The sequence below is a fragment of the Scleropages formosus genome, chromosome 3 (genome assembly GCF_900964775.1).
Source record: "Scleropages formosus chromosome 3, fSclFor1.1, whole genome shotgun sequence".
Lineage (NCBI taxonomy): Eukaryota > Metazoa > Chordata > Actinopteri > Osteoglossiformes > Osteoglossidae > Scleropages > Scleropages formosus.
In genome coordinates, this window is record NC_041808.1 from 444,047 (window position 1) to 470,229 (window position 26,183).

General features: G+C 52.6%; 2 protein-coding genes across 4 annotated transcripts in view; both read right to left on the minus strand.

The window, feature by feature from the left end:
• Positions 1 to 13,543, minus strand: part of scn4aa (sodium channel, voltage-gated, type IV, alpha, a) — a 28,078-nt gene extending 14,535 nt beyond the window's left edge. Inside the window, exons 1-11 of one of the 3 annotated variants that reach the window (XM_018736422.2) lie at positions 13,344 to 13,543; positions 6,190 to 6,491; positions 5,261 to 5,379; positions 4,651 to 4,740; positions 4,290 to 4,418; positions 3,486 to 3,577; positions 2,848 to 3,078; positions 2,642 to 2,705; positions 2,147 to 2,288; positions 477 to 677; positions 47 to 214 (exon numbers count right to left, since the gene is read on the minus strand). In XM_018736422.2, coding sequence (XP_018591938.1) covers positions 47 to 214; positions 477 to 677; positions 2,147 to 2,288; positions 2,642 to 2,705; positions 2,848 to 3,078; positions 3,486 to 3,577; positions 4,290 to 4,418; positions 4,651 to 4,740; positions 5,261 to 5,379; positions 6,190 to 6,444 — 1,491 coding nt within the window. In that variant the 5' untranslated portion in view covers positions 6,445 to 6,491; positions 13,344 to 13,543. Of the gene's footprint in view, positions 1 to 46; positions 215 to 476; positions 678 to 2,146; positions 2,289 to 2,641; positions 2,706 to 2,847; positions 3,079 to 3,485; positions 3,578 to 4,289; positions 4,419 to 4,650; positions 4,741 to 5,260; positions 5,380 to 6,189; positions 6,492 to 8,390; positions 8,454 to 11,455 lie in introns of those variants that run through there. The other 2 variants (XM_018736419.2, XM_018736420.2) reach the window with 2 other exon arrangements.
• A 1,829-nt stretch (positions 13,544 to 15,372) lies between these two features.
• On the minus strand, positions 15,373 to 20,739 carry ghrhr2 (growth hormone releasing hormone receptor 2). The gene is made up of 7 exons (XM_029250090.1): positions 20,736 to 20,739; positions 19,937 to 20,072; positions 19,416 to 19,606; positions 19,046 to 19,256; positions 18,380 to 18,451; positions 16,121 to 16,295; positions 15,373 to 15,756 (listed from the first exon to the last, which is right to left on the minus strand). The coding sequence occupies exons 1-7, from the start codon at positions 20,737 to 20,739 to the stop codon at positions 15,517 to 15,519; spliced, it is 1,029 nt and encodes a 342-aa protein (XP_029105923.1). The 3' UTR covers positions 15,373 to 15,516.
• Between the last annotated feature and the right edge of the window lie 5,444 nt (positions 20,740 to 26,183).

The window sequence follows — 26,183 nt, forward strand, 5'->3', positions numbered from 1 at the left end:
GGGTGAAGCAGCAGTGGTCCACCTGCCAAACTAAATGCGGAGTCACCTCGTCATCTGAAGAGACCCTGTCAATGACCAGCCGGGGCACGATCCTCCCATTGCAGTCCTTGACGTCGGCGTCTCCATCATCTCCGCGGCTCAGTTCGTCATCAGAGAAGCCAAGCTCCGACCCCCCGCTTCTCCTGCTGGCCAGGGATGCCTTGCTATCCTGTAACTGTCATTGGGTTCCTTAATGAACGAATGCCAAAGCGGGGGAACTGAAAGTCAACAGCCTCACACTCCGAGGGTCAGCAACTCACATTGAGAGAATGGGAAATATGTACGTTTCTGCTCAAATATCGTGGAACCATTACAAAACATTTTCACCGTGTCTTCAGATTACATGTATTTACAACGTGCTCAGGACACTGCTCCAGCTTCTAACAGGTGAAATATGAACAGAGAATGATGGCAGCAAGTCAGCAGGAGGTTTCCACCTTGTTCTCCTGGTTCTTCAGCTGCTCCATGAGCCTCTGGAACTCCTCTTCCTTCTCCCTGGCCTCAGCCAAGGTGGCCTGGTTCTGCTCTTCATAGGCCATGGCCACCACGGCCAGGATCAGGTTGATGAGGTAGAAGGAGCCCAGGAATATGACGAGCACGAAGAAGATCATGTACGTCTTCCCTGCCGCGCGCAGAGTCTGACATGATGAGACACACCACATACACGGGGAACGATGAGTCGAAGGCTCTCCGCTACTACTGGAGAAAACGGGCTGTTCTGAAGTAACGGCATAAACATGAAAGCAGATCCTACCAGCTGACCTTCAGCAGTCAAGGGTTAAGGGTTCGAGTGTGAATTTTCCATGAGAACTCTGCTCAAGTGAACTGCAACATTTCCTCTTCTGTGACTTTCCTCTCTGACTAAGCTGCACAGGCTATATAGAGAACATATACAATTATTTATACCTGACAAACATGAAATATGTTTCATATGGAACATATTACAATTTATTAGCCGGTAATTACTGCGCAGTAAATAACTGGGGCTAAGACTTTCGTCAGCATCAAAAATGGCCAAAATGTGGGTTTTTCTTCTTAGGTATGTGGCAGGAACCACTCGCTCCCCCCCGGTGAGTCACTTGGGAAATTCACTGACTCACGCAGTGCTCTTTACGTAGAGTTACCAACTATAGAATTCCTGTTACAGTGGAATCAGTCTGGTTATAGCAATGTTCATAATTTGTGTCCTCGGAAGACACGTCTGTGTGAGACGGGACAGTCGGGAGCTGGAGGTCATCGGATGACGATGGAAACGTGCAGATGTTAAAGATGTACGCGTGGGGGACGTAAACTTTCGGCAACATATCTTTATGTTAATTAATTTGACCATGATGATAATGTAATCGCAGCTGCATCAAGAACAAATATTAAATAGATGTTTCCCAATAAAGGCTCGTGATGAGGGATGAAACGTGAATAACGAACTGCTAAAGGAGAACTGAAGGATCCCTTTCGACACGCTCCATTACACAAGCTACTCAGAGCATTGATCGTTTTTTTTTCTTCCTCACCTCATCTTGCTTCTGCCAGACCACTTACTTGTTTACTTGACTCAGAAGGAGACAAATCCCAGAGTAGAGAATGTAAAGGCCAAGAGGGTACAGTTCAAACGTACAGATTCAGTTACAAGTGCATCTCCTCAGAGCCTAGACTATAGTGGGGAAGGGCGGCATGATGGCGCAGCGGGTAGCTTTGTGTCCGCTCTCAGTCTGTGTGGAGTTTGCATATTCTCCCAGCCTTTGGATGGGTTTCCTCTCGGTGCTCTGGTTTCCTCCCACAGTCCAAAGATAGTTTAGATGAGCTGGTCACGTTAAACTGCACTTGATGGGTAAGTGAGTGAGTGAGTGTGTGTGTGTGTGTGTGTGTGTGTGTGCGCGTGCGTGCATGTGTGTGCGTGTGCGTGCGGCTACCCTGCAGCCGCTGATCCCGGGATAGACTCCGGACCACCACAATCCTGACCAGGACAAGCAGTGGAAGTGAGTGAGTGAGCAGAGTGGGAAAGTAAGGAGGGAGTGTACTGTGTCTTCCTTGCTTTCTCAGCTCGCCTTGCCTATGCTGTACATGACAGATGAACGCTGGAGGTGTGTGTGATGCGTAGCGCAAGTACCAGCTGGAAAAGGTTCTCCCAGTAGTCCTGTGTCATGAGGCGGAAGAGGGCGAGGAAGGCCCAGCCGAAGGAGTCGAAGCTCGTGTAGCCGTAGTTGGGGTTCCTGCCAGCCTTCATACACGTATATCCCTCTGGGCACCGCCTGCCGACGCAAGGCCAAGGTTAGTGGGAAGGTGAGCGTGAAGGTCAGCATGAAGGTCAGCTCAAAGGTCAGTGCGAAGGTCAGCGTGAAGGTCAGCTCAGCAGCCCATAATATACAGACATCAGGAAGTGGGAAACATTCCTGTAATCCTCTATGCTCTCATGACCCAGTGGATGGAGGTTCATTGTAGGCACCGGGAAAGCTCAACTCCAAGTGTAGGACACACTGTTAAAGTGGGAAGACACAAACACTTGCTCTCGTCCCCAAAAGAGGCTGGAGAGCGGAATGAGTTTCTGCGTGTGCTTGCGTGTGCGCACGCGTCCCACGCGGCGAGCACAAGCGCGGTAACGTACCCAGCATCAGAACCGTTGCCACAGAGCAGGGCGTCCAGGGCGCCACTCAGGTAGTAGTGGTTTTCTGCGCGGTGGGAAAGAGAGCGGAAACAGAGGACGTGAAGAGCCTGTCCTGCTCTTAACAGTTATTGCACATCTGTCTCACAAGCGCGTGTCCCTTTACAGACAGCGTCTCTCAAAGGCGCATCTCTGCGCGTCACGGAGACCTTCGCTGCCGATGTACTCGTCGAAGTCCAAGGTGCTGTTGTCGGTGGAGTTGCCGCTCGTCCAGGTGCCGTTGTTGGGCGGGGGCCACAGCACGCACTTGTGCCGCAGGTTGCCCATGAAGAGCTGCAGGCCCACGAGGGCAAAGACAGCGAGAGCAAACACGGTGAGGATCATGACGTCCACCATCTTCTTCACCGACTGAATCAGAGCCCCCACGATGGTCTTGAGGCCTGAGGAGCAGGGAGAGGAGACGGGCCCCGGTGAAGCCCAAGCACACGGTGCCGTTGTCTCGGCAGACACTAGGGAAAGGTCTAGTGATCGCGCGCACGCAGGCAGGCACGCACGCACGCACACACGATGCTCGTTCCGTCGAGGACGGACACGGGCGCGTCGTCCCGTCCCGCTAAACGCAGGACAACACGACTACGGCGCTCCGTCACGTCCCGTCGGTGCCCGCGCGCTTCTCAAGACTCGGCCGGAATGAATGATGTGACTCGGGACCTGTAAGGAGGCTCTTCGGTCGCCTGCAGCTCCGCGAATTCCTCACAGGAACGTCGGCTCCACGGAAAGTATCGGCGGCCGCGTACGGAGCGTGCGACAGGTGTGACGTCGACGGCGCTTTGCGTGCGACACGTACCGGGAATCACAGTGATGGTTTTGAGGGCGCGGAGCACACGGAACGTCCTGAGGGCCGACACGTTGCCGAGATCCACAAATTCCGTGATGTACCTGCGGACACAGGTGAAACCATGAGGCGAAAGTGCGGCATATCTAACGCTGCTACGCATTCTGCCTCTTATGGTCCGACTCCTTCCGCAGAGCCCCTTATAAAAGGCGGTTTTCTTCCCGAGCAAAATTATCTGGCTAAACGAGCCCTCGATTTGGATCAGAGCAACTGGCAGCATCACACGGGGAGCGAGCGGCGACGTCAGGATCGCCGCATGTCCGCCGGCACCTGTCCGCCGGTCGGTGCAAAGTGGCTTCCCGGCCCGGGAAGAAGAGCGAAACCCCTCGTGATACAGCGGTGGCGACACCAGGATCACGGAGCGCGGTGGCGCACGGCGAAGATGCGGTGACCATCCGCGTGTATTTATAGCGCAGTAAGAGCCCTGCGAATATGGCGAACGCAGCGGATATTCCCAAGAGCACTAGCAACGCGTCACTCATGCAAGAGAACCTTTTGTGAGCCTCTTTTTCACAAATGCCAGTTCCTACACGAGGTGAACATCTGACGGCGGAAACATCAGAACGCATCACCGTTGAGACCCCTGCTGAAAAAGAGAAGTGGACGCCGACTTCTCGCTCAGGATGTGGGGGCAGCAGCTACGAGCAGACAGAAAGCTTCGGAAAGCCGCCGCACGTCTGAGCCGTTTTCTGCCACAGGGTGGGAAAAAAGGCGAGAAACTGTCCACAGCAGCGAGTGTCCTGCCGCTCTACTCACGCCATGCTGATCACCATGAAATCTAGCCAGTTCCACGGGTCTTTCAGGAATGTAAAACTTCCGATAATGAAGCCTCTCGACAGCACTTTGACCGTCGCCTCAAACGTATAAATTCCAGTGAAAACGTACCTGCAAGACAAGGGGGTAAAACACACGTTCGGGTATCGGCCGCTTGCTGCGCTCTGCCAAGCGTTTCCTTTCACGTACAGCATATTTGTACTATTTTACACTGTTTTCAAATCTTTCGCCCAACAAATGGTGCGCTGATTTACGTTGCACACAAAGTGACGGTAAAGTGTGTGAAAGGCAGCGGTGAAACACTGGAAAGAGACGACGAGGACACGGAGGAGAGGACACTTACTCCACTGTTTTACTCCACGCTGGCGGGTTGCTCATCGTCATGAACACGCAGTTGGACAGAATGGTGATCATGATGAACATGCTAAACAATTTAATGAGTCATTAAGGGAAACATTCGGGACACAGAAAGCACTTTTTTTCAGATACACAACACTAGTTGTAAACAGTCGTCAGAATATTCCTATACATGGTATATTCGGCACACGGCGAAGTACGTTCCTCGGTATATTCTTATAAGTCCTCCAGATGAAGCAGTTCCTCTGTCTCTAGATCAGTGATTCTAACTGGGGTCCATGGAGCCCCGGGTGGCTCTGGAGGGGCTTCAGGGGGTCGGCAAACAACAGGGTTGCATTTAAAATGTCACTGTCTAACTAAATACAAGTTAAAAGTTAGAATAATAAAAAAAATGACTACGTCATTAATATCTGTGACGTAACTGTATGCATCAGTGCAATATTGTCTCCAAATGTATCGACAGATATCAGCCTCCATCACATTCTTAAAGGGCTCCGTGGCCCAGAGAAGGAGAAGAACAACTGAGATTTCTTCAGCAGAAATCATATTCTGGTGATTTTTAAAGCAACTTGGTAAAGATGTGAAAGAAAGGATATGAATGTATGAGAATTCGGATCGCTCCTCTCCTGACGATGTTGAAAGGGCTCAGAATGTAGCAGGCCGGTTCCGCGTTGAACCTGTATATCGTATTCCCTTTGCTGATCACTATGAACGTCTGCAGATGAAGGCAGCAGGTTAGCGGCAGCAGCGGCGGGGCGGCTGAGCGGGCCGATCGGCACGTCACAGGAGGCACGGCGCAATGCATCTCCTTCACACACTTACTGTATGCGTGAAACACACCGAAGGCCACGGGGAGGTGGAGCGTGACCACCAGTGCGGACTGTGGGAATGATCCCGTCCGCGACATGAGCACAGGGAGCTCAAATAAAGAGTCTGCGGACGCCTCCTGAGCCGCCGCTAGCGTCACGTGACCAGAGGCGGATGGGAACCGTAACTATTGAGCTTAAAATTACATCATTTTCTGTAGCGTAAATCCATGGATTTTAGACAATTCTGTAACTGTGGAAATACTTCATAAAGAACATCGGTGCATCAAGTGGAAGGTAACAAACTAGGCTTACTTAAGAATCACACGTCTGCAGCCATGTCTCTTTCTCTTCATGTAATGTACAAATTGTATTTTTGCTGAGATGTACGTCGCTTTGGAGAAAAGGGTCTGCTAAACGAATAAATGTAAATGTAAATGTAAATGTAAAGACCCTGAAGGAAAGAGGAGTTATCAGAACGCAGAACGACTGCCAGTTTTGGCTGTAGCAGGGCTCCCAGAAGCGGGTCGGACAGCGGTGGGAACACGTCAAGGGCCTTTACCACACTGTCACAGACCACGTGATCGGAGAGGTATAGATGTATAGACGGATAGATATAGACAGATAGAAATTGAGGTGTGTATAGATAGATAGATAGATAGATGCGAGTACTAATGAGAAGGCAACAGATATTTGCAGCGGGACAACATTGGACTGACTTTCTGAGTGCTGTAGAAGGGGTCCAGGTCCTCCAGAGGCTCATTGAACAGCTCCGCCGGCAGCTCTCCGTAGATCATGGGCAGGTCCTTGCCAGCCTCCAGGTCGTTGCTCGGTGCCAGCGGCTCTTCCTCCAGCCCCTCGTCCTTCGCCTTCTCCTTCGCCTGGATACGCTCCTCAATCTGGGCCAGGGACTCTGGGCTGAAGCGGCGGAGCTTGGCGATGGCGGCGCTATTCTTGGGGAGTTGGCTCGCCATCTTGGCATCGCGAAGAGACACCACCACGCCGGGTTCTCGGCAATGAGCTGAAAGGGAAAGAATGACGTGCACCGTGTGGTGAAGCTCTACTGTGAACGCCGCAAACGTGGGACGTGTTCATGTGAGAAACCCCTCAACGCCAAACATGCCGTTTATGTGCCTTCGTGGGTATCACCATAACTCTGAGTGAGAGCTTCAATATGTCCCTCATCCTAATGACAAATGTGCCATAAACACACACACACACACACACACACACACACACAGAGAAAAACACACATCGCTTCCTGAGAGGGCGGAAACAGTGGGTCCAGTGGACAGGCAACATACTGCATCAGCAGATGTGGAGGGGGACATGGAAGGGGTCCCAACAGGTGGCACAGAAGGCGAGACAACCGGGGACATGGAGGGGGACACGGAGGCCTTCAGGAAGCAGTGTGGTGCAGTGCTGAATGGGAGTGTAAGTGTGTATAATTTTACTGTATATGGAGTTTTACATGTTTTTGTCTTTGTTGTCTGTTAACTTGCACTTGAACTGGGGCCTCGGGGTGGACAGTCCAGGCGTTAACCCCTGTGCCACCTGCTGCCCACGATATGAATATGAATATGAATCTGTCCCAGTATGAAATGCTCCTTCCTACATAATAAACGCTCTGTGGGGAATAACATCATTACACTTTGGGCAGAACCAAAGGTGAACAGACCGATGTATTGCAATTACAAAAAACATCGGAATTACAGTTACCATTTCGCACAGCTAAATGGCAGAGCTACGCAGGGACAAACACATACACACGCACGCACACACACGCACACACACGCACACACGCACAAACTTTCTCTCTCTCAGGCAGATACAGTGGCCGCCCAGCTGCCATGGGCAATCACAGCGGGGGCGTTGGGTTACAGGCAGTGCGATGACTCTGCTCATTCTTGGTCCAGCGAGCTGCCCCGCCCCCCCCACTACCCCCCCCCCCTCCCCCGAATGGCACCAATAAACAGCTGCTGTTGCCTCGCTGCTCACGCTTCCCCCATTCCCCTTTCTCATAACCAAAGCACCTTTCCGTTTCCGCCCAGTCGCCCCCTGCCGCACCCCAGCCACCAGTGTGCCACCCAACCGGCCGGCCTCCAGGGCGACACACACTGCGGCTCGCACCGGCGTCCCGTCTCACAGAAACCCGTTGCTCTGCCTGCTGAAGATGGACATCTGCAGCTACTTTCCCACAACTATTAAGCTTCACTGTGCCATTCTTGTCACCCATTAAGCAGGCACCCCTCCAGCCCCAGGAGCTTCACTCCTCTTATTTTAAGACTCTCTCACTGGGTGCAAGGGCCAGGTGTGGGGGGGGGGGGGGGGGGGACAGGAGCTGGGGGTGAGTGAGCACAGGAAACATAACCCAAGGGGGCCTTCTGGTTATTAGAAAGTTATCAAGGCAGCCTGCTACTTATACAGACAGTTAGCTGGAGCCACCCACTGCGCTGCTTCACTGCTTCACTAAACATCACTGCACTGCTTTACATCCACTGTACTGCTTCACTATTTTACTTTACATCACTGCTTTAGATCCCCTGCGCTGCTTCACTGTCTTACTTTACATCACTGCTTTATGTGCACTGCGCTGCTTCACTGCTTCATTATACATCGCTGCTTTGCATCCACTGTGCTGCTTCACTGCACATCACTGCACTGCTTTACATCCATTGCACTGCTTCACTGCTTTACTTTACATCACTGCAATGTTTCACATCCACTACACTGCTTTCCTTTACTTTACTGTATGTTTCCTGTGCTCAATACCCCCAGCTCCTGCCCTCATTTCACCTCTGGTAAAGGAACCCTCTCTGGATCTGGACTCAGTCCAAAACTGCAGACCAGTCTCCCTCCTCCCTTTTCTGTCAAAAACTGTGGAACGGTCAACCTGTGATGAACTGTCTGAATTCCTCACCCAGAATGATCTCCTCAACAGGTGTCAGTCTGGATTCAAAGCTGGACACTCCACCGAGACAGTTCTCCTCGCAGTGTCAGATGCTCTTCGGCCGGCTAGAGCGGCCTCCCTCTCCTCGGTCCTCATCCTCCTTGATCTGTCTGCACCATTAGACACTGTCAACCACCGGATTCTACTCTCCTCTCTTATTCAGCTTGGGATCAAGGGAACAGAACTAAGATGGTTTGAGTCCTACCTAACTAAGTAGGTCCTACCAAGTGGTCTGGTGTGATCTCCCGATCATCTCCTCAGCCTCTCTCAACTGGTGTCCTGCAGGGCTCTGTACTGGGCCCTCTACTCTTCTCAATCTATACCTGTTCCTCTTCTATACCTCCGTCATTGCCTCCCGCTGACTCAAATACCACTGCTACACCACCGATACCCAGCTCTTCCTCTCCTTTCCACCTGTAGCTGCAGATGTTTCCCTGTACATTGCCGCCTGCCTCTCGCACTTCTCTGCTACACTGCTACACTCCTCCCCCTCTGCCTGCTTGGTGGTCCCACGTACAAAAGGTCCAAAAGCAAAAGCACAAAGGTCTTTGGTTCTGGCTCCGTTGTGGTGGAACGACCTCCCCCTCTCACTCAAAACTGCTGAATCTCTGCTCACATTTAAAGCTCATCTCTTCTAGGTTCACTTCTCCCATCATCTCTTAAGTTCATGCAATGTGTTAAGGTTCGTGCGCCATAACTTTGAGATCATGACTGTTAAACAACAGATAAAAATTCACACAGCTACTCCTGTTATGTAATGCAAATGTTTATATATTTTTTAAAAAAAAATCAATTCGGAAGGTGATCAGGAATCGTCAATATTCGGATAAAGTTTTATGCAGTTATTTGTGTGATGAACATTGGTTCATATGATGGAAAGAAACAAACTAACTGTACTAACTGTAAGTATCACGTCTGTATCTAAGTGTCTCTTTCTACTAATGTAATGAACACATTGTATTTTCTATGAGATGATTGTTGCTTTGGAGAAAAGTGTCTGATAAATGAATAAATGTACATGTAAATCACTGCACTGCTTTAAATCCAGTGCACCGCTTCACTGCGCTGGTTCACTAGAGTTCACTAGAGTTCACTAGAGTTGAAATTAATATTTGCTTCTTTAGCTGAGTTCTGTTGTTAAAAAAGCCTGATTTAAACCCCACTTTGGTTGTGCAGTGGAGGAAGCGCAGTGCTCACTGTTAGCAGTGCAGGTCCCACTTGAACAACCAGGACTCACACAGTAAACTGAAGTCATCCTGCAAAAAACATGTGTACGGCACCGCTGCCCACCTTCACATTCTAGGTTATGACGCATGTTCAATTAGGACATTACTCAATATAACAAGTAACATTAACAAATGTTTCCCAACTTTCTACAGCTGAGCTCTACAATTAGATGTTCGCTCACTCAAGTAAAGTCACTCATAAGTTGCGATGTATACGTTGTGAACTTGTAAGTTCATCAAAAAATGGTCAGTCCTCATTGAGAAAAATAAGTGGAAACAGTTATATGGTCATTTTCATCTTGCCATGAAAATATGTGCAGCAAAAAAAAAAAAAAATTAAATGTAGGATTTATTTTGTGCAAAAAAAGCAGGAATACTTTCTCTTCGCAAACTGGCCCTATGAACACCTATGCAGCGGTCATTACCTTGTTGACCAGGCAGGAGCTGTGAGGTGGGGCTCTTTACTGCCATCTAACAGCTGGACATGGAAAGACAGCTTGTTTTACACACACACACACACACACACACACACACACACACACACACACACACACACACACACACACACACACACATTTTCAGAACCGCTTGTCCCATATGGGGTCACGGGGAACCGGAGCCTACCCGGTAACACACGGCGTAAGGCCAGAGGGGGAGGGGACACACCCAGGACGGGACGCCAGTCCATCACAAGGAACCCCAAGCGGGACTTGAACCCCAGACCCACCGGAGAGCAGGACTGTGGTCCAACCCACTGCGCCACCGCACCCCCAGCTTGTTTTACATTTATGTTAATTAATTTAGCAGATGCTTTTCTCCAAAAGCACTTCCCATGTTAACATTACAGTTACTCACCTATTTATAAAGCTGGGTAATTTTACTGGAGCAATTCAGGGTAAGCACCTTGCTCAAGAGTACTACGGACAGAAGTGGGTATTGAACCTATGACCTTTGGATTTAAAAGCAGTAGCACTAACCACTATGCTACCAGCTGCCCCCGCTTATGAGCTCACTAATGAGGGAACTCGTGAGGAACATGCAACCGAAAGCAAATAAACTAGAAAACATTAGTGTCCTCAAAAATTTGTAAGCTGAACTTTTGTAACACAAGTCGCCAGCGTGTATATTTTAATTTAATCAATTCCAAATATAATTCTGTCAATGCCCAAAACTGTATGCAACTTAAACTGAAGACAAACAGGTGGCAAAGAGGACAAATTAACTGGGGACACTGGCTCATGTTCAGGAGATACTGGATTGCAGGAACAAAAACAACCCCAGAGCAGCCGAGACGAAAGGAGAAATACAAAACTTCTGCTAATGCCTTCGGAAAAGGACAACACCTTTCTCCTCGCGGCCAAGCAATCACACGGCTCCCCCGGGTGAAGGAAACCCAAAACCATCCGCTTTCCTCTCCAAGCGCATGTGACGCCATGACGCTCGGAGCCTGGGCAGCCCGCTGCTCGCACCACCAGCAAGGTGCGCCGGCCCAGAGCACGCCGGGATGGCAACACTGTCGACCCGCGACGGGGTGCGAGTGCCACTTGGACCTCGAAGTGTCCAGCTGAAAAGCGGCGCCCTTCCCAGAGCCCCAGCGCAGCGCCCACACTTGAGAGAGAGCGCAAAAGGTAAGTGACGAGTGACGTGTACCTGTAAAGGGACAGTGGAAAAAGCCACTTGCTGCACATTTCGGGATTCAAGCTGTGTCGTCTTTCCTAAGCACCTTCATGTCAGACTTGTCGCATATTCGCTCTACTGTATTCGCAGACAAAATATCGTGTTACAAAACAGGAGCAAAGCTCAACTCACCCTGGAAGTTCTCTCAAGTGTCACGACTACTTTTTCCAGTCGTCGGTCGCTGGAGTTCTCTGGGAACGACACCTCACAGGTGACAGCTGCTCTCAGGACGTCTTAGCAAAGCAGCGCCAGCGACGCACCGCGCTGTCGCCGGGAGAGACGGGAGCCGAATCGCAGCCCCGGCGCCAAGCTGGGACTCGACCCCAGCCTGTTGAGGGCAGCGACCTGTTGACGGACACTTATACGATGAAGAGGATACAACCTGATCTTCGTGTCGGACGAGGGCCTGGGGAGGGATGCCGTGGCCCCCGGGCTCTGGTTTGCATGGATTAGCGGCAGAGGGCCGGGGGTCCGGGGGATACGGGGGTCTGGAGGGAGGGGCAGCTTTAGGGCGTAACCAAGCATCCTTAGAGCTTGAAATGAAGCCACACGCTATAAATAAGGCCCTCGGAGGAGGGTTAGGTGAACGAGGCCCACATGGGGGACAGGTGCAGGCTTCCGCCAATCAACTCACGGCAGCCCACAGGACACACAGGGGCCAGGTGTGCTCTAGCGCCCCCTCTGGCCTGCTGGTGTAGGTGCGGTGGCACCACCGGCCCACGGCGCCAGGAGGGACGAGGGCGTCTGACCGCCACTGGAGTCCTGAGTCACGGACGCAGCGGGCGATACAGAGAGCAAGAGGAGGGCATTCAAAAAGCAACAAGTCGAGGAGTTCAGCCGCAAGCTGCTAACGGAATTTTAAAATTTATAACGTGATTAAGTGAAACCATTTTGCTCCAGGTTCAACGGAAGGATTTCGGCTGCATGGAGCTTGTGCCTCTTGTTTCAGTGACCTTTTACACGAGGGCCAATGCGAGTGTGTGCGTGTGTGTGTGTGTGCGCGTGCGTGTGTGTGTGAGCCCTGTTCACTGGCTCCCTCTGAATGACTGACAACCTCAGAGAGCTCAATTCTGACTCCTTTACGAAACTCTTTTACACACATACACACACATCGACATCCCGCAGAAGAGCGTCAAGAGAGAAGTAAAGTGCCAGTGCAGCGAGTTGTTGGAGGAGCAGCGGAGGCGCACGGGGTAAAAGATCGCCGCGGTCGGCTCATGCAGCCTAAGTGTACCTCGTTTTACTGCGCTCCGGTCTTCCACGGTGTTTTTGCTCAGTCTCCACTCCTGTGAACTGCACAGCGTTTCTGCGTCACGAAACGTATGAAAACCTGACCTCTCGGCAGCGCCCGCTGCCATCGGACAGCTCTCGTACCGCGCTGCTCGACCACAGCGGCGCCAACGGTCCTCATAGGAGCAGTGCTGGTGGTGGTGGTGGCGATGATGATGATGATGATCATGATGGTGATGATGATGGTGGCGATGATGACGAAATGGCACGGGCCCACTTTACGGCGGTCACCGCTCCGCTCCACGAGGAAAGCACAACAGGCTGAAACCGCACATCACATCAGTGCCCTAAACAGAACTTTCCAGAAGAGAGTTCTGCCCGATTGCTGCTCACTTGTTGGCCAAACAGCCTCCGAACGCCGAATGACGCAAAGTGTCCCGTGGCTCGAGCAAGACTCAGGCGCGTGCCAAGGACACTCAGGGGACACAGGGGAGAGTCAGGGACACACAGCTCGCGTCCCTCATCATCATCATGCAATAAACCCGGAAAAGCCAGAAAGACGCACGGAAGCGAACCTGTTACAGCGGAGCGGTGTAAAACACAGTGAGTGAAGTACAACTCAACGCAACGGTGCCGTGGGTCGGAAGGGAAGGCCGGTGACACGCGAGCGCACGAGGAGCCCGAAGGGACTGAGCAACGCAAGGAGAAGAGAAGCAGAAATACCTTGGCATGGCCCCGCGAGCCACGGCACGAGGGCACCTGAACGCGCCGCGCGCGACCCGCGTATTACCTGGCTGGCGCAGTAAAAGAGGGTATTTCCACAGCTGCCACGCGGTGCCCCGCTCGCGCTCCCGGCCCGGACGCGTCCAGCTGGAGCTTCTCGCCCCCCACAGTCCGAGGCGCTCTACCTCCCCCCCCCCCAACCCGAAGGGCAGCTGCCGCTGCTCCTGCTGGTGCTGCTGACGCAGGGCGCGCCGCCGTGAAACCCGAGCGCGGCTCCAGGTACGACCATCCCATCCGCGCGCCAACGGGAGCGCGCCTTCGCCTACGCCGCTCCTTTGCGCTCCCCCTGCGCGCGTCCCGTGTTCGCACCTACTTTAACTTCTGGAAAACGGTCAATAAGGACATTTGGTTCGGCGAAGGACAAGTTTTTAAAAGTTTTTATCTGACTCGTCGGGTATTGCGGACACAAGCAAATAAATATAATCAATCAATGAGCAGTTAATCATACCGTATCATATCATAATGATCATATCATCATATCATATCATATCATCATATTCATGTCATACTACACAGCAGAGTAGACAGTAAACAGTGTGTGGTGTTGCAGGACCAGTACAGTACTACATACAGTGAGTACTGTGTGTTGCAGTACCAGTACAGTACTGCATACAGTGAGTACTGTGTGTTGTCCTCTGTGTGACACTGTGACCCAGGAGGGGGAATCGCTCTTTCACTCCCGTGTCTTTTTCTACACATTTTCTGGAAGTAGTGACTGTAAAGTTCACTTTGATATTCGTACTAAAGAAATGTGTGTCCATTTCTGCTTATGTTACATTCAATGTATTACTACTTAACATTTCTCTTTGATCTATGTAATATTTCTCAGTATTGATTGGGTCTGGGGGGAGGGGGGGCTCACAAATCATGTGTGCAATTTCCTTCTGAATAAGTAAATCTATCTATCTACCTATGTACCATAGTATCAGCTGAAGTTGTACATTATGTTTTCTGTGTTGACAGCCGATGTTTTTATTATTTGTTTTTTTTATTTTTGTATCCGTCTTTTGTTCAGTTGCTCACTTATACATGTAAACTGTGTTTTAGATTTGATATTTTAACTGGAAATAATTGTAATTAAGCAAAATATATTAAGTAAAGGAATTCATTTTAATTATTGTAATTACACTGAAGCACAGAGTCACTTCCATCGTCTCCTGTGGTTGATGTTTGAAAATATGCGGGAGGGGGATAAAATAATATCTTGAGGCTTTATTATATTAAAATTAAAAAATTTAAATTTAAAATTATATTTATTAGTCTAGAGTCTACACACACACCAGAGCTCACGGGCCTGTTACAGGTGACGAGTGTGTGTGTGTGTCTCTTACCAACAGGCATAAGTGCAATAACTGTTAACATTGTTCACCTTTAATTCTTCACTCCTTTGTTTGTCCCAGCAGACATACAGTGTTAGATAATCAACTTTACACTGATTTACCCATTGAAACACACATGCTCACGCTCACACACACACACACACACCAAAGGACACGAAGGCGACGCTCAACGCGCTGAGCGCGTGACCACGGAGGAGCGTGCGCTTGTGAAGTACACAGGACAGGTGAGGAGACGCAGGACGCACAGCTACATGAGAAAATACTCTACCCAATAATATACATAATAACAACAGCAGTAACAATAACAATATTCAATGAATATGTTCACAGTGATGCGGCTTGGAGAAGCGTGTCGTGTGTCCGGTGGAAGGGCGCCCCCCCCTGGAGAGTGGCGGACAGGACAGGCCTCAAAGCTGAAGAGTCCACCCTAAGACGGAAGGGGAAGGACATCGTGGACTGAAGAGGCGCGCAGCACTTTACAGGTGTGTGTTTCCAGGTGAGGGGGGCGCAGTGGGTTGGACCACAGTCCTGCTCTCCGGTGGGTCTGGGGTTCGAGTCCCGCTTGGGGTGCCTTGCGACGGACCGGCGTCCCGTCCTGGGTGTGTCCCCTCCCCCTCCGGCCTTACGCCCTGTGTTGCTGGGTAGGCTCCGGTTCCCTGTGACCCTGTATGGGATGAGTGGTTCAGAAAATGTGTGTGTGTGTTTCCAGGTGTTACAGGTGCTTCCCAGGACACTTTGTCCGGTAGGACTCCGCTGCGCCTTGAGTGCACAGCCGTCATTGCTGTAACCCCGCGCAGAGTGTGAACGCCGTGCGGATGCCATGTGGACGCTGCATGCTGTTCACGCGAACCCTGAGCGCTGGTCAAGGCGACGCGGTCCAGCGACGCCATGGAGACCACGGTCATGTTGTGTTTGCTGGCCCTCAACAACCTCCTCATCTGCTTTTTCACTTCTTGCTGCACCTGAAAAAGGCCGCGTTGACAGGAGGACACTCCTCAGGACAGTCCACACACACACACAGTGTGTGTCCCGTCTCACCTCGCCGTTGAGGAAGCAGTAGAGCAGCGCCACGACGAAGCCCTGCAACACAAAGCAGACGGCAGGTTAGCAGGGCCTGTGGACAGAAGACGCTCCGTGTCAACACTGAAGGGTTCAGCACTGCAGCGCTGCCCTGGGAAAAGGCTAAAAAAGGGTAAAATGTGGTAAATGTGAAAAAATGCTTCCTAAAGACGTTTAGCTGAGACACATGAACAGAATATGGCAGTGAAACAGATCGTCATATTTCAGCAGCTCTAAGTTACAGTCGAGTCACAGATTTGTCACTATAAATGGGGCAAAATGTTGGAGCAACTCGAGACTCTGTGTGTGCGTGTGTGCGTGTGTGCGTGTGTGCGTGTGTGCGCGTGTGCGCGTGTGTGTGTGCGTGCATGTGCCCTGCCCTCACCTGGAAGGAGCCCAGGATGAGCTCAAAGCAGAGCCTCAGCTGGAAGGCCACATGATCAGGGAAGAGCGCAAACACCACGTAGCGCACGCCGAACAAGGGTACGAGCAGCAGGGTCGACTTGGCGAGTCTCCTACGCAGAAGACAAGGGTTCAACCACTGGAAGAGGGAAACGGGACTTCATGCGCAGCTGTAAACACACCCGTCACGAGGTGACTTTGTCTAACGAGGCCATCGGACCGATTGCTGTTGACAGGGGGACAAATTACCATTATTTCTTATGGGAGAAAGTCACGTAAAATTAATTTGACACCGAATAGCAAAATGAAAGCTCTTCTGTGTGTGTTTGTAGCCTGTCTTTTAACATTATGTCTCGTTCGGTCACTGTGAATAAGTGGGTGTCCAGTGCGGGGTCACAGAAGTCGAGTCCATCCAGGAGTCACGGCATGTGAGACCTGGCGCACTCTTTATACACACACACACACACACACACACACACACACACACACACACACACACATTTTCAGAACCGCTTGTCCCATACGGGGTCACGGGGAACCGGAGCCTACCCGGTAACACAGGGCGTAAGACCGAAGGGGGAGGGGGACACACCCAGGACGGGACGCCAGTCCGCCGCAAGGCACCCCAAGCAGGATTCGAACCCCAGACCCACCGGAGAGCAGGACTGTGGTCCAACCCACTGCGCCACCGCACCCCCTGACTATCATGAACACACGTGAGCCAAATGGTCGCTGTGTGTGTGTGTGTGTGTGTGTGTGTGTGTGTGTGTGTGTGTGTGTGTGTGTGTGTGTGTGTGTGTGTGTGTGTGTGTGTGTGTGTGTGTGTGTGTGTGTGTGTGTGATATGAAGAAACAGAGTGAACGAGATCACTGCCTGTGTCTTTCGCCGCGACGGTGCCGCGTAGGGCGACTGATCCCACCTCCTGCTGAAGGAACTTGAACCCTGAAGCGATGCAGTAAAACTTCAGTAAAACTGGCTGCATAAACGAGTGAATCAGTGTGAGTAAAGTAACGGTGTCACTTGGCTAAGTGAAGTGACCGATGCTGCATGTGCTGTTTGAGTAGCGAAATTTACTATGATATTTACCGTAATCAAAGCTCTCATTGGTCGAGTGACGGCGAGGTTACAGTTAACAGCTGGACCCGGGGCCGACACCCGTGCGGCTGCGAGACGCTTCGGAACGAGGCGTGTTCGTGGGACAAGAGCTCACGTGTACCGCGCTCCCTCGGCGCCCTTCGGGCCCGACGTCTTCATCTTGTGGAAGATAATCCTCGTGATGTTCACACAGAGCACAAAGTTGACCTGGTCGACACGAAGGCACGGAGGCGATGAGCTCGCAAACGTTGTACAAGTTCCCGCATCGCTCCTGCCGAAAGGGGCGACGCTCGGACGAGACGGGACCGTGGAAAGCGCCGTCAGAAAGTGTGAAACATGAACTGAGTTCCTCGAGCTGCTAAGAAACGCAAACAGTAACGGCACAAAAAGGTGCGGCGGCAGCGTTTCTGTGCTGTCGTTTAGTTCGTCGTTTTCTTCCTGTTGGTAAAAGCCTCTCAAGTAACAAAATTGCAGGGTAGCGTGGCGGTTAGAGCGGCTGCCTTTAACCCGAGAGTTACTAGTTCTAATCCCACGTGCAGCTGCAGTCCCCTTGAACGAGATAGTGACCCCACACTGCTCCAGTACAGGGACCCAGCTGTGTAACTATGTACATGAGTGTGGCTACAGTAACACTGTGGTGAAAGAAATATGACTTTTATCTGACATGTAAGAAGGTAATTTTATATTTACTGGATGCGTCATGAGTGTGAAACCCAAGAAAACATACATCGCACACATCGTCTGAACCGCTTGTCCCATTTGGGGTCACGGGGAGGCGGAGCCTAACCCGGCAACACAGGGCATAAGGCCGGAGGGGGAGGGGACACACCCGGGACGGGACGCCAGTCCGCCGCAAGGCGCCCCAAGTGAGAGCTGCCGGAGAGCAGGATGAGGGCCGACCCACTACGCCCCACCCAAGAAAATAATACCGAAAATTAGCGAGTAACATATTGGCACCAACTTGTTCAGAAATTTCATTCATTCTTCATGTTTAGTTTCACCGTAGAGAAAAAGTGAAGCGCAAAAAACGATGAAAGACAATGAAACGAGTCGCGATCCCCTCGCTGGGCCCGTATTCTCAGTCCTTCTTTTATTTGACCCTGCTGCGTATAAGTGCACAGAAGGTGAGAGTGTTTAGGCGCCGAACCCTCCCAGCACGGAGACGAGGATCGGCGCCTTAATGATCCACCAGAAGATGCCGTCCAGGTCGTCCCGGCATCTGGGCGGCGGTGCGACAGGAGCGAATTTGTGGTGATGGCGCACATAACCTAACACACATTTCTCAGAGCATGTAGTGCACATGTCCTGTACTAGAGTACTAGAGAAAAGGTACCCCATTTTACCAGAATAACTCACAAAAGCAAACCTGAAATGAAACTTGTAAAACCTTTGTGCAAATTAATGTTCAGCAAGGAAATGCTCACCCTCTGTTGTCACAGAGACTCTTGAACACAATCCAGATGACAGTCGTTAGAGAAGGAGACCCTTAACTAGGAGGCCCACACACACACACACACAGAGATGGGCGTTATTAAAAAGCTGGAAAACGTCTCTGAGAAAGATTTTTCAGCTAAGAAAAATCAATGGTATTCAGTGCTGCTTTTCATCCGTCTGCGTGTGTGTGTGTGTGTGTGTGTGTGTGTGCGTGTGTCCTGCGTGCATTTCAGTCACTAAGTGTGAACACTAGCCATGGATCGCAGTAAATGCTGCGATGTTCCGCTGGAGGTGCTCAGGTGATCCGAGGACCACACGTGGGCCGCGAAGGCGTTCTCCCGCCGCGTTCCGCCTCGTACCTCAGCCGAGCAGAGCGTACGTCCAGAAGAGCCTCCCGTGCGGCGCGAACGTGAACAGCAGCGCTGTGTGCAGGTAGAGCCCCTCCACCAGCAGCCACGAGAAGTTGGCCAGGACGCCTCGCGGGCCACCTGGAGGGAGGAGGGAGGAGGGAGGAGGTGACGGCGGCCGGGGGGGCGCGAGCCGTGTCGTGGGAGGGCGTGTGTGTGTGAGGTGTGCGTGCGAGAGGCGTGCTCAAGCTCACGAGGAACACGCACCGGACGGGGCTCCCAGGAGGAGCGGGTTCACGGCAGCGACGTGCCCACTTACTGAGAGCGGCGTGCTCCTCGTGTACCGATGCGGTGTGTCGCCAAGGCGCTCGTCTCCCGGACGGGAAGCGTCGCCACATTAACTGAATTCACTGACGTTAACGGTGGCCATCGGCCCAGGAGCGCCTCCCGGCGGCCCTACCGTGGACACGGCGCGGTGGTCCAGGCCCTCGTCGGCGAACAGCGCGGCGTCCTTGACGAACACGGCCGTCCCACGCAGGATGAAGGAGGAGAAGAGGTTCGGGCGGATGTAGGTCCGAGTGCGCAGCAGCGTCCTTGGGCACAGGGCGGGAACGAAGGATGGCGGTCACGCGAAGAGGGAGAAAGCGCTCGACGCTGTTTTTGGTCGGGATGGTGCGTGCGTGCGCCTGTGCGTGCGTGTATGTGCATGTGCGCGTGTGCGTGCGTGCGCACCCTTGCAGCCGGCACACACGCGTCGCCTCAAAGAGCTACAAAAAGCACCAGCAGCAAACAGACGCCGTTAGGATCCGGTCTTCGCGCGGAACTTGTCGCGCTGTCGGACGTGCAGCCGGCGCTCATACGCACCACGCTCGCGCCGAACGGACAAACGCAGCGAAGCGATGTGTTGAAGGCCGCGCGCTCACCTGAACGTGCAGAACGCGAGAGTGGCGGCGATGAGGGAGGCGAGCGAAAGCCCGTAGCCGACCGAGTAGACGGTCTTCACCGCGGCCAGGTACCGTCGCTGCGAACGCGAGGGGACAGCCGACACCCGCAAAGCGTCTCACCCGTCGCTCTCTTCGTGACGAGACACGGGGCCAGGCTTCGCCCAAACATTCTTACCTTGTCTCCGGTGTCTTGGGGGCCGTCTTCGAAACGGCACGCTTCGTAACGCGGTACACTAGGCGTGCTCCACCCATGAGGGGTACAGTTCCTTATTACTGGAACTAGAGGGATAAATGAGACGCAACCTAAATGAGCTGAGTGAAAGTGACCTGCAGTTCCACAAGCAACCTTTCGATGGCGCTGGAGCACACGATCAGCGCAGGACTGCGGCACCGCGTCGCTTCAACTCACTTCCAAAGTGTTCACAGGTTGCGTGCGGTGTTCCCAAGCGTCACTCATCGATACGTGACGGCGAAGCCCTGCGCGGGCCTCCGGCACGGACCGGTCGGTGGAGACAAAGTACTTCTACATTCAGTCATTTTTAAATTAGTTTTATTAGTTCTCTGGGGGGTCTGGGGTGCCTTGCGACGGACCGGCGTCCCGTCCTGGGTGCGTCCCCTCCTCCTCCAGCCTTGCCCCCTGTGTTGCCGGGTTAGGCTCCGGTTTGCCGCGACCCCGCTTGGGTCAAGCCGCTTCAGTCAACGTGCGTGTGTGTGTTAAAGCGAAGCACAAGTGTTATAACGTATTTTGCCGATTAGTACCGTTATAACCAAGCCAAACCCATCGCTATCGTTTTTCCTATTAATTGTGTCAAAAGACAGACTGGGATAAAGACGCTGCGCTTGTGCTCACGTGATGAATGAGCGAAGAACCGGAACGCAGCAGGAGAACACAGAGCTCACTGCTTGTTCTACTTCTTATTTTAAATTGATTTTAATTTTAATATGCAATGAACTGAGATTCGATGGAACAGACTGTCGGTCCATAGCAGGGTACAGAGCAGTTACGAGGCAGCACTGTACGGTCGCTCATGCTGCAGCAGATCTCAGCGGACACACACTTTCAGAACCGCTCATCCCATACGGGGTCACGGGGGAACCAGAGCCAACCCGGTAACACAGGGCGTAAGGCCAGAGGGGGAGGGGACACACCCAGGACGGGACGCCAGTCCGTCGCAAGGCACCCCAAGCGGGACTCGAACCCCAGACCCACCGGAGAACAGGACTGCGGTCCAACCCACTGCACCACCACACCCCCTTCCTCAGTGGACACACTTTCCTTAAAACACATGTAGCGACAATCATTTTTCCAGCATTTTTGACATAATTTCGAAAACAGTAAAGCGACACAACTGTGGGCCGACAGCAAGCGATTTTCATGTTGCCTTCATGTAAAGGGCAGGGTGTCCTGAGTGCAGCAGCCCTGAGCCCTTCACTCCCTGCTGCTCTTCACTTGACCAGGTGCAAAAACCCACTTTTAACGAGTGACATAAAGCGCTGATCCATATGGACCCCCCACCCCCACCCCCCTCCAGTCTGCGGGTTTAGAATGACAGCAAAGTGCAGGATTCTGGTACCTGGAGGCAGCGCCGGGTTCCGGAGCAGCTGGGGGCAGGACGTGGACACGACCTCGCCCACGGGGACAGGGGGCCGGCAGTTCGCTCCGTCCCAGTCCGGCCCGCACCCTGTACAAGCATTACTACGGTACAGTGAAGGATGCAGGCTCCTGCCATCCTGGCTGCGTACCTAGTGAACCGAAGCAGAGCGGAGAGGCCGCGCCGCAGAAGCCCCACAATCCAGTCCACTGCCGTTCGAGGTGGGTTTACCATACAGCGCCCTGGCTAAGGGCTGACAGTGTGTGTACAGTGACTAAGAGCTCATAACAGCAAAAGTAAGGAGTAACTGAGAGGTGACACTCAGTGCTGCGTTTTTTCCCGAAAGACAAACAGAAACAGAAAGTAAAGCAAATGAGCAAATTGTGGAATGAATCAGCAGAACTCTGGACTAAATTCAGAGAAGTTCGCAGTAGCTGCAGTGACAGCAAAGCAGACGGGAGGAAAATGATGAAATTGTTTGTGTGTGTGTGTGTGTGTGTGTGTGTGTGATCAAATGTAGTCATCTCTGCAGTAATAACCATAGCTGGAGAAGGACCAAAGGAAAAGTGTGTGGGACAAATATGACATGACAATGTGGACATCAATGCAGGGACAGCCCCTCTCCGCCCCGCCCCACCCCCAGCGAAGGAGTGCAGTGAGATGATGACGGAACCTGTCGTGTTGGACGGAACTGCTGTCCCACCAAGGACCGGCGCACGGCTGCACTCCGCTTCTCTTTGCTGAAGGTACTGCACGATGGAGCATGCAGGGTGGGGGCCCTGCACCTGGAGCTGCATGAGACACACACACACACACACACACACACACACACACACACACACACACACACACACACAGTGAAAGATGGAGGACACAAGCTTCTTGTTTGCAGAATCCATTCATACGGATGGACATTAACGATACATAAAATCAGCGGTAAAAGGAGGTAAAGTACACAGGAAAACTGCCTTTAGTGAGATTACATTTACATCACTTCACCTCATGTACACCCTTTTCTCCAAAGCGACTTCCGATGAACTCTATGTAGTGTTATGAGCCCACACACCGTATTCACCGCGGTGACTTACACTGTGAGATACACTACTTACACTGGCTCACTCATCCATACATCAGTGGAACACACACACACACTCACTCACTCACTCACTCTCACACACACACACACACACACACACACACACACACACACACACACACACACACACACACACACACACACAATGGGTGAACCTGAACAGCATGTCTTTGGACTGTGGGTGGAAACCAGAGCACCCAGATAACATGCAAACTCCACACAGACTGATCGGGGATCGAACCCACGTCCTCTCGCACTACGGATCACTCCCGCGGTCGGTAATATGCAAATAAGTAGGACGTGCACGTGCGTGCGGCTCTGTCCGCTGACGGAGCTGTAAGAGCTACGAGCGGACGGGAAAACGAAGTAAAACCCGAGGAGCGCAAAGGACTCACCGCTGTAACGGCGAACGTGAGCGCGCGGAGGGCCACGCGACAGGCGGGTGCGCGCGAAGCCCCGGAGCTCCTCATCCCGGACTCGCATCGGCAGCGGAGTACAGCGGTGATGTTGTGCGCGCGAGCCTCGGCATCATCAGCTCGCGAGTCGCTCACGGCACCGACCGCCGTCCCCAGCGGCACAGGGCACGTGCCGCCCCGGCGGAGGCAGGCGCGCTCCCGCTTCCGCGCTCGGGAGAGGAGCGGTGAGCGGAGAGAGTGACGATCGGAGGGAGAACAGGGCAAAAGGTGCAAGTGCGGACACTTCGGGCTCCAAAGGGGAGGAAAGAGCGACAGAAGCCACAGGTCATTTCGAGGGAGTGAGACAAAAAGTGTGACAAAAATGGGACAAGCGCTCCGAAAGACCTCGGGTGTCCCTTGCTTTCCAGCAGTCAGGTGCTGTGTTTTCAGCAGAACCGAATTCTAGATGTTTATGGTAAGGAGCCGCGTTACCGGGATTAGTGTTACGCTGGAGCGGGAAAAGGGGTCTGTTGGTAACAGCTGAATTGTGGGTAAAATGTGAATTAAGTGTTCAACCGCTGTGGGGACTCACAGGGAACATGAGGGGGTGAGTGTATTTCCGACTAGGGAAGGAAGGTGGGTAGGTGGTTCTGAGGTTTGAGATGCAGGTCCTTGGAGCGTCACGTGTAACACAACTTCTCTATCGCACCCCCGTTGCCCCCATCAGCGGGCAGGAGAACACGGGTGCTCAGGGACACCGGCAAGCGCTGATCTCTCATCCCCAGGAGAGAGGCAGATGCGTGCATCACGAGTAAATAATGTGAGACATACGGTAATGTACTGTAATGGGAGAGAATGCTTTTCCTTGTCTTTGTTGGGGAGGGGCTCGTTCTCGTCCGCTCGCGTCCCCGCACTGCCGCGGCGCTACAGCACTCGGCCATCGCTCGTGTTTAACGCGCCTCTCTGCACGATATCACCTCTAAAATATCGAAAGAGGGTTTGACACGAAGAGAAAAGTGTGTGGATGTCCGAATAAAACACGCAAGAGTGGCTGTGCGTCTCCTTCCAGCGTCACTTGGGCCCACGAACACTTTCCGAGTGCAGGAACCTGCTTGGAAATTCACTCAAAGTTTCCCCTTAGAGGCACAAATGCAAATGTTCGCCACTGTAGCGCTCACTGTGAAAGTGTGTGTGTGTGAGTGTGTGAGAGAGAGAGAGTAAATGAGTGAGTGAGTGAGTGAGTGAAGAATAACACACAAGCTGCACTCACAGTGATCGCTCAGGGTTCTCAAAGACTAGATGCCAATTTTTTAATGTAGCAGGTGCTGCTGATCATCCACACACTCGCTGTCCCTACAGCAGGAAGCATCCACACCCAGAATAGCGTGTTCCATATGCTCCATATGTCCCGGAATACCGCGGTACGAGCTGTGTTTGACCCACGATTCTCTCCTCCTCGCCACTCTCCGCTCACTTCCTGCTTCTGCCGTATCGAGTGCAACATTCTGGTTACAAGACGGTCGAAGGCTCTGCGGTCGACATGTTCTGGACCCCACCGTGCGCCGGAGTGTGGTGGACGCCGGACGATGCTGGGCGGCTCCTCCTGCTGCATTTGGCCAGCGAGCCATTGCTGTCCAGGATTCTGCTCACTTCCTTCTCATGAGGAGGAACAGGTTCACGTGGAGCGGTGGAGTGGGGTGGGGGTGCGAAGGAGCATCGATCCCAAGCAGCTGCCACTTTCTTTTCAAATGTGTTTTACTGCACAGTGACAAGGTGACATATTTGTCACCAGCAGCACTTGGAGCCCAGAGCTGTTTTCTCGCTTCTCTTTCAGTGTGGAGTTTTTTTCATTCCTTCCTCTGCAGCCAGTAGGGTCACTTACAGCTTTAACAGTTACATAGTTACTCTAGTAAATTAGTGTATCGCCAACCTTTTACTTCTTTTATACCTCTGATCCTGTGTCCGGCGCTCCGTGTCACTGCCCTGTGTGCCATGAGCAGCAAGGACAGGACCCACCGGAGCTCCTGCTCCAAATCTCCTGGCCGGAGGCGCCGCAGATGTTCCCGGTGACTCCCTCGGAGAAGAAGCCTGTAGAGTCGTGGGTCCCGTTCTGCCCTTTACTGCGGTGTTGTCAGGCGGAACACAGGGAGCCGGGACGGATGAACCCAAGTGCGGCGTTGTTCGTCAGAAGTTGAGGGGAGAGGCAAGTTCTCAAAACCGGGGACAGGCGAAGGGTCGGTCGGTCGATCGGCGAACGGGACAGGAACGAGGATCCGTGGACGCGGTCGGAGAACGAAGCAAGGAGTCAAAAAACCGGAGATCGTCAACAGAGAAGAGCAAGAGTGTGTGCGAAGCAATGCAAGGAAGGGCGGTCGTCCCAAACGAGATTCCGCAGCGGTACGGGAGCTGAAGAGGGTCTTTATAGGGTAAGCGATTACTCGGGAGCTCGTGCGGAGTCAGGTGTCGTCGCTTGTGTTGTGGGCGTGGACGTGAAGGGTGTCCTATCGGTCCCTCTTTACTGACTCGTTTCCAACGTTCTCCTGCTCACTTTCTGTTGCGTCTGTGCTGGAGCACCGTGTCCCACTCCTTGTCCGGTGTCTCAGCCCTGGTCTGGTGTGTGTGTGTGTGTGTGTGTGTGTGTCCTGTTCTGTGATTCGCTTTCCTCTCTTTCTCCTCTCACACCCGATCCATTCCTTCTATTTTGCTCCGTACGCGAGTTCCACACCGTTGCGTCCATACGGGGACGGTCCAGTGGTTCGCGTCTGTGTCTCTCCGACCTCTGGATGTGACAGTCAGTGTGTGACAAGAGCTCCGTAGAAATACACAGTATGGAGCAGAACTGAACACAACTCTGCAGTAACACTTTGTGTTGTGGTCTGTGGGTAGAGAAACATCTGGAAATTCAGCGTGATGCAGGAGCAGCTTCCCCGAGCAAAAGCCTCACTGTAACGATGGTAACTGAGCCTGCAGAGGAAGTGAGGAGATTTCGAAAAGCACATCTGTTTTTCAGGAAGCCGTTTTGGAATTAAGGCAGGGGCCCCGAGGAGCCGCGCAGAGGTGTCCTTCCCGTCTCTTTCGGGGACCTGCTGCACAAGCGCAGTCGTGACATTCCTGGGCTCGTAGAAAAGGTGCAGCTGCAGGAT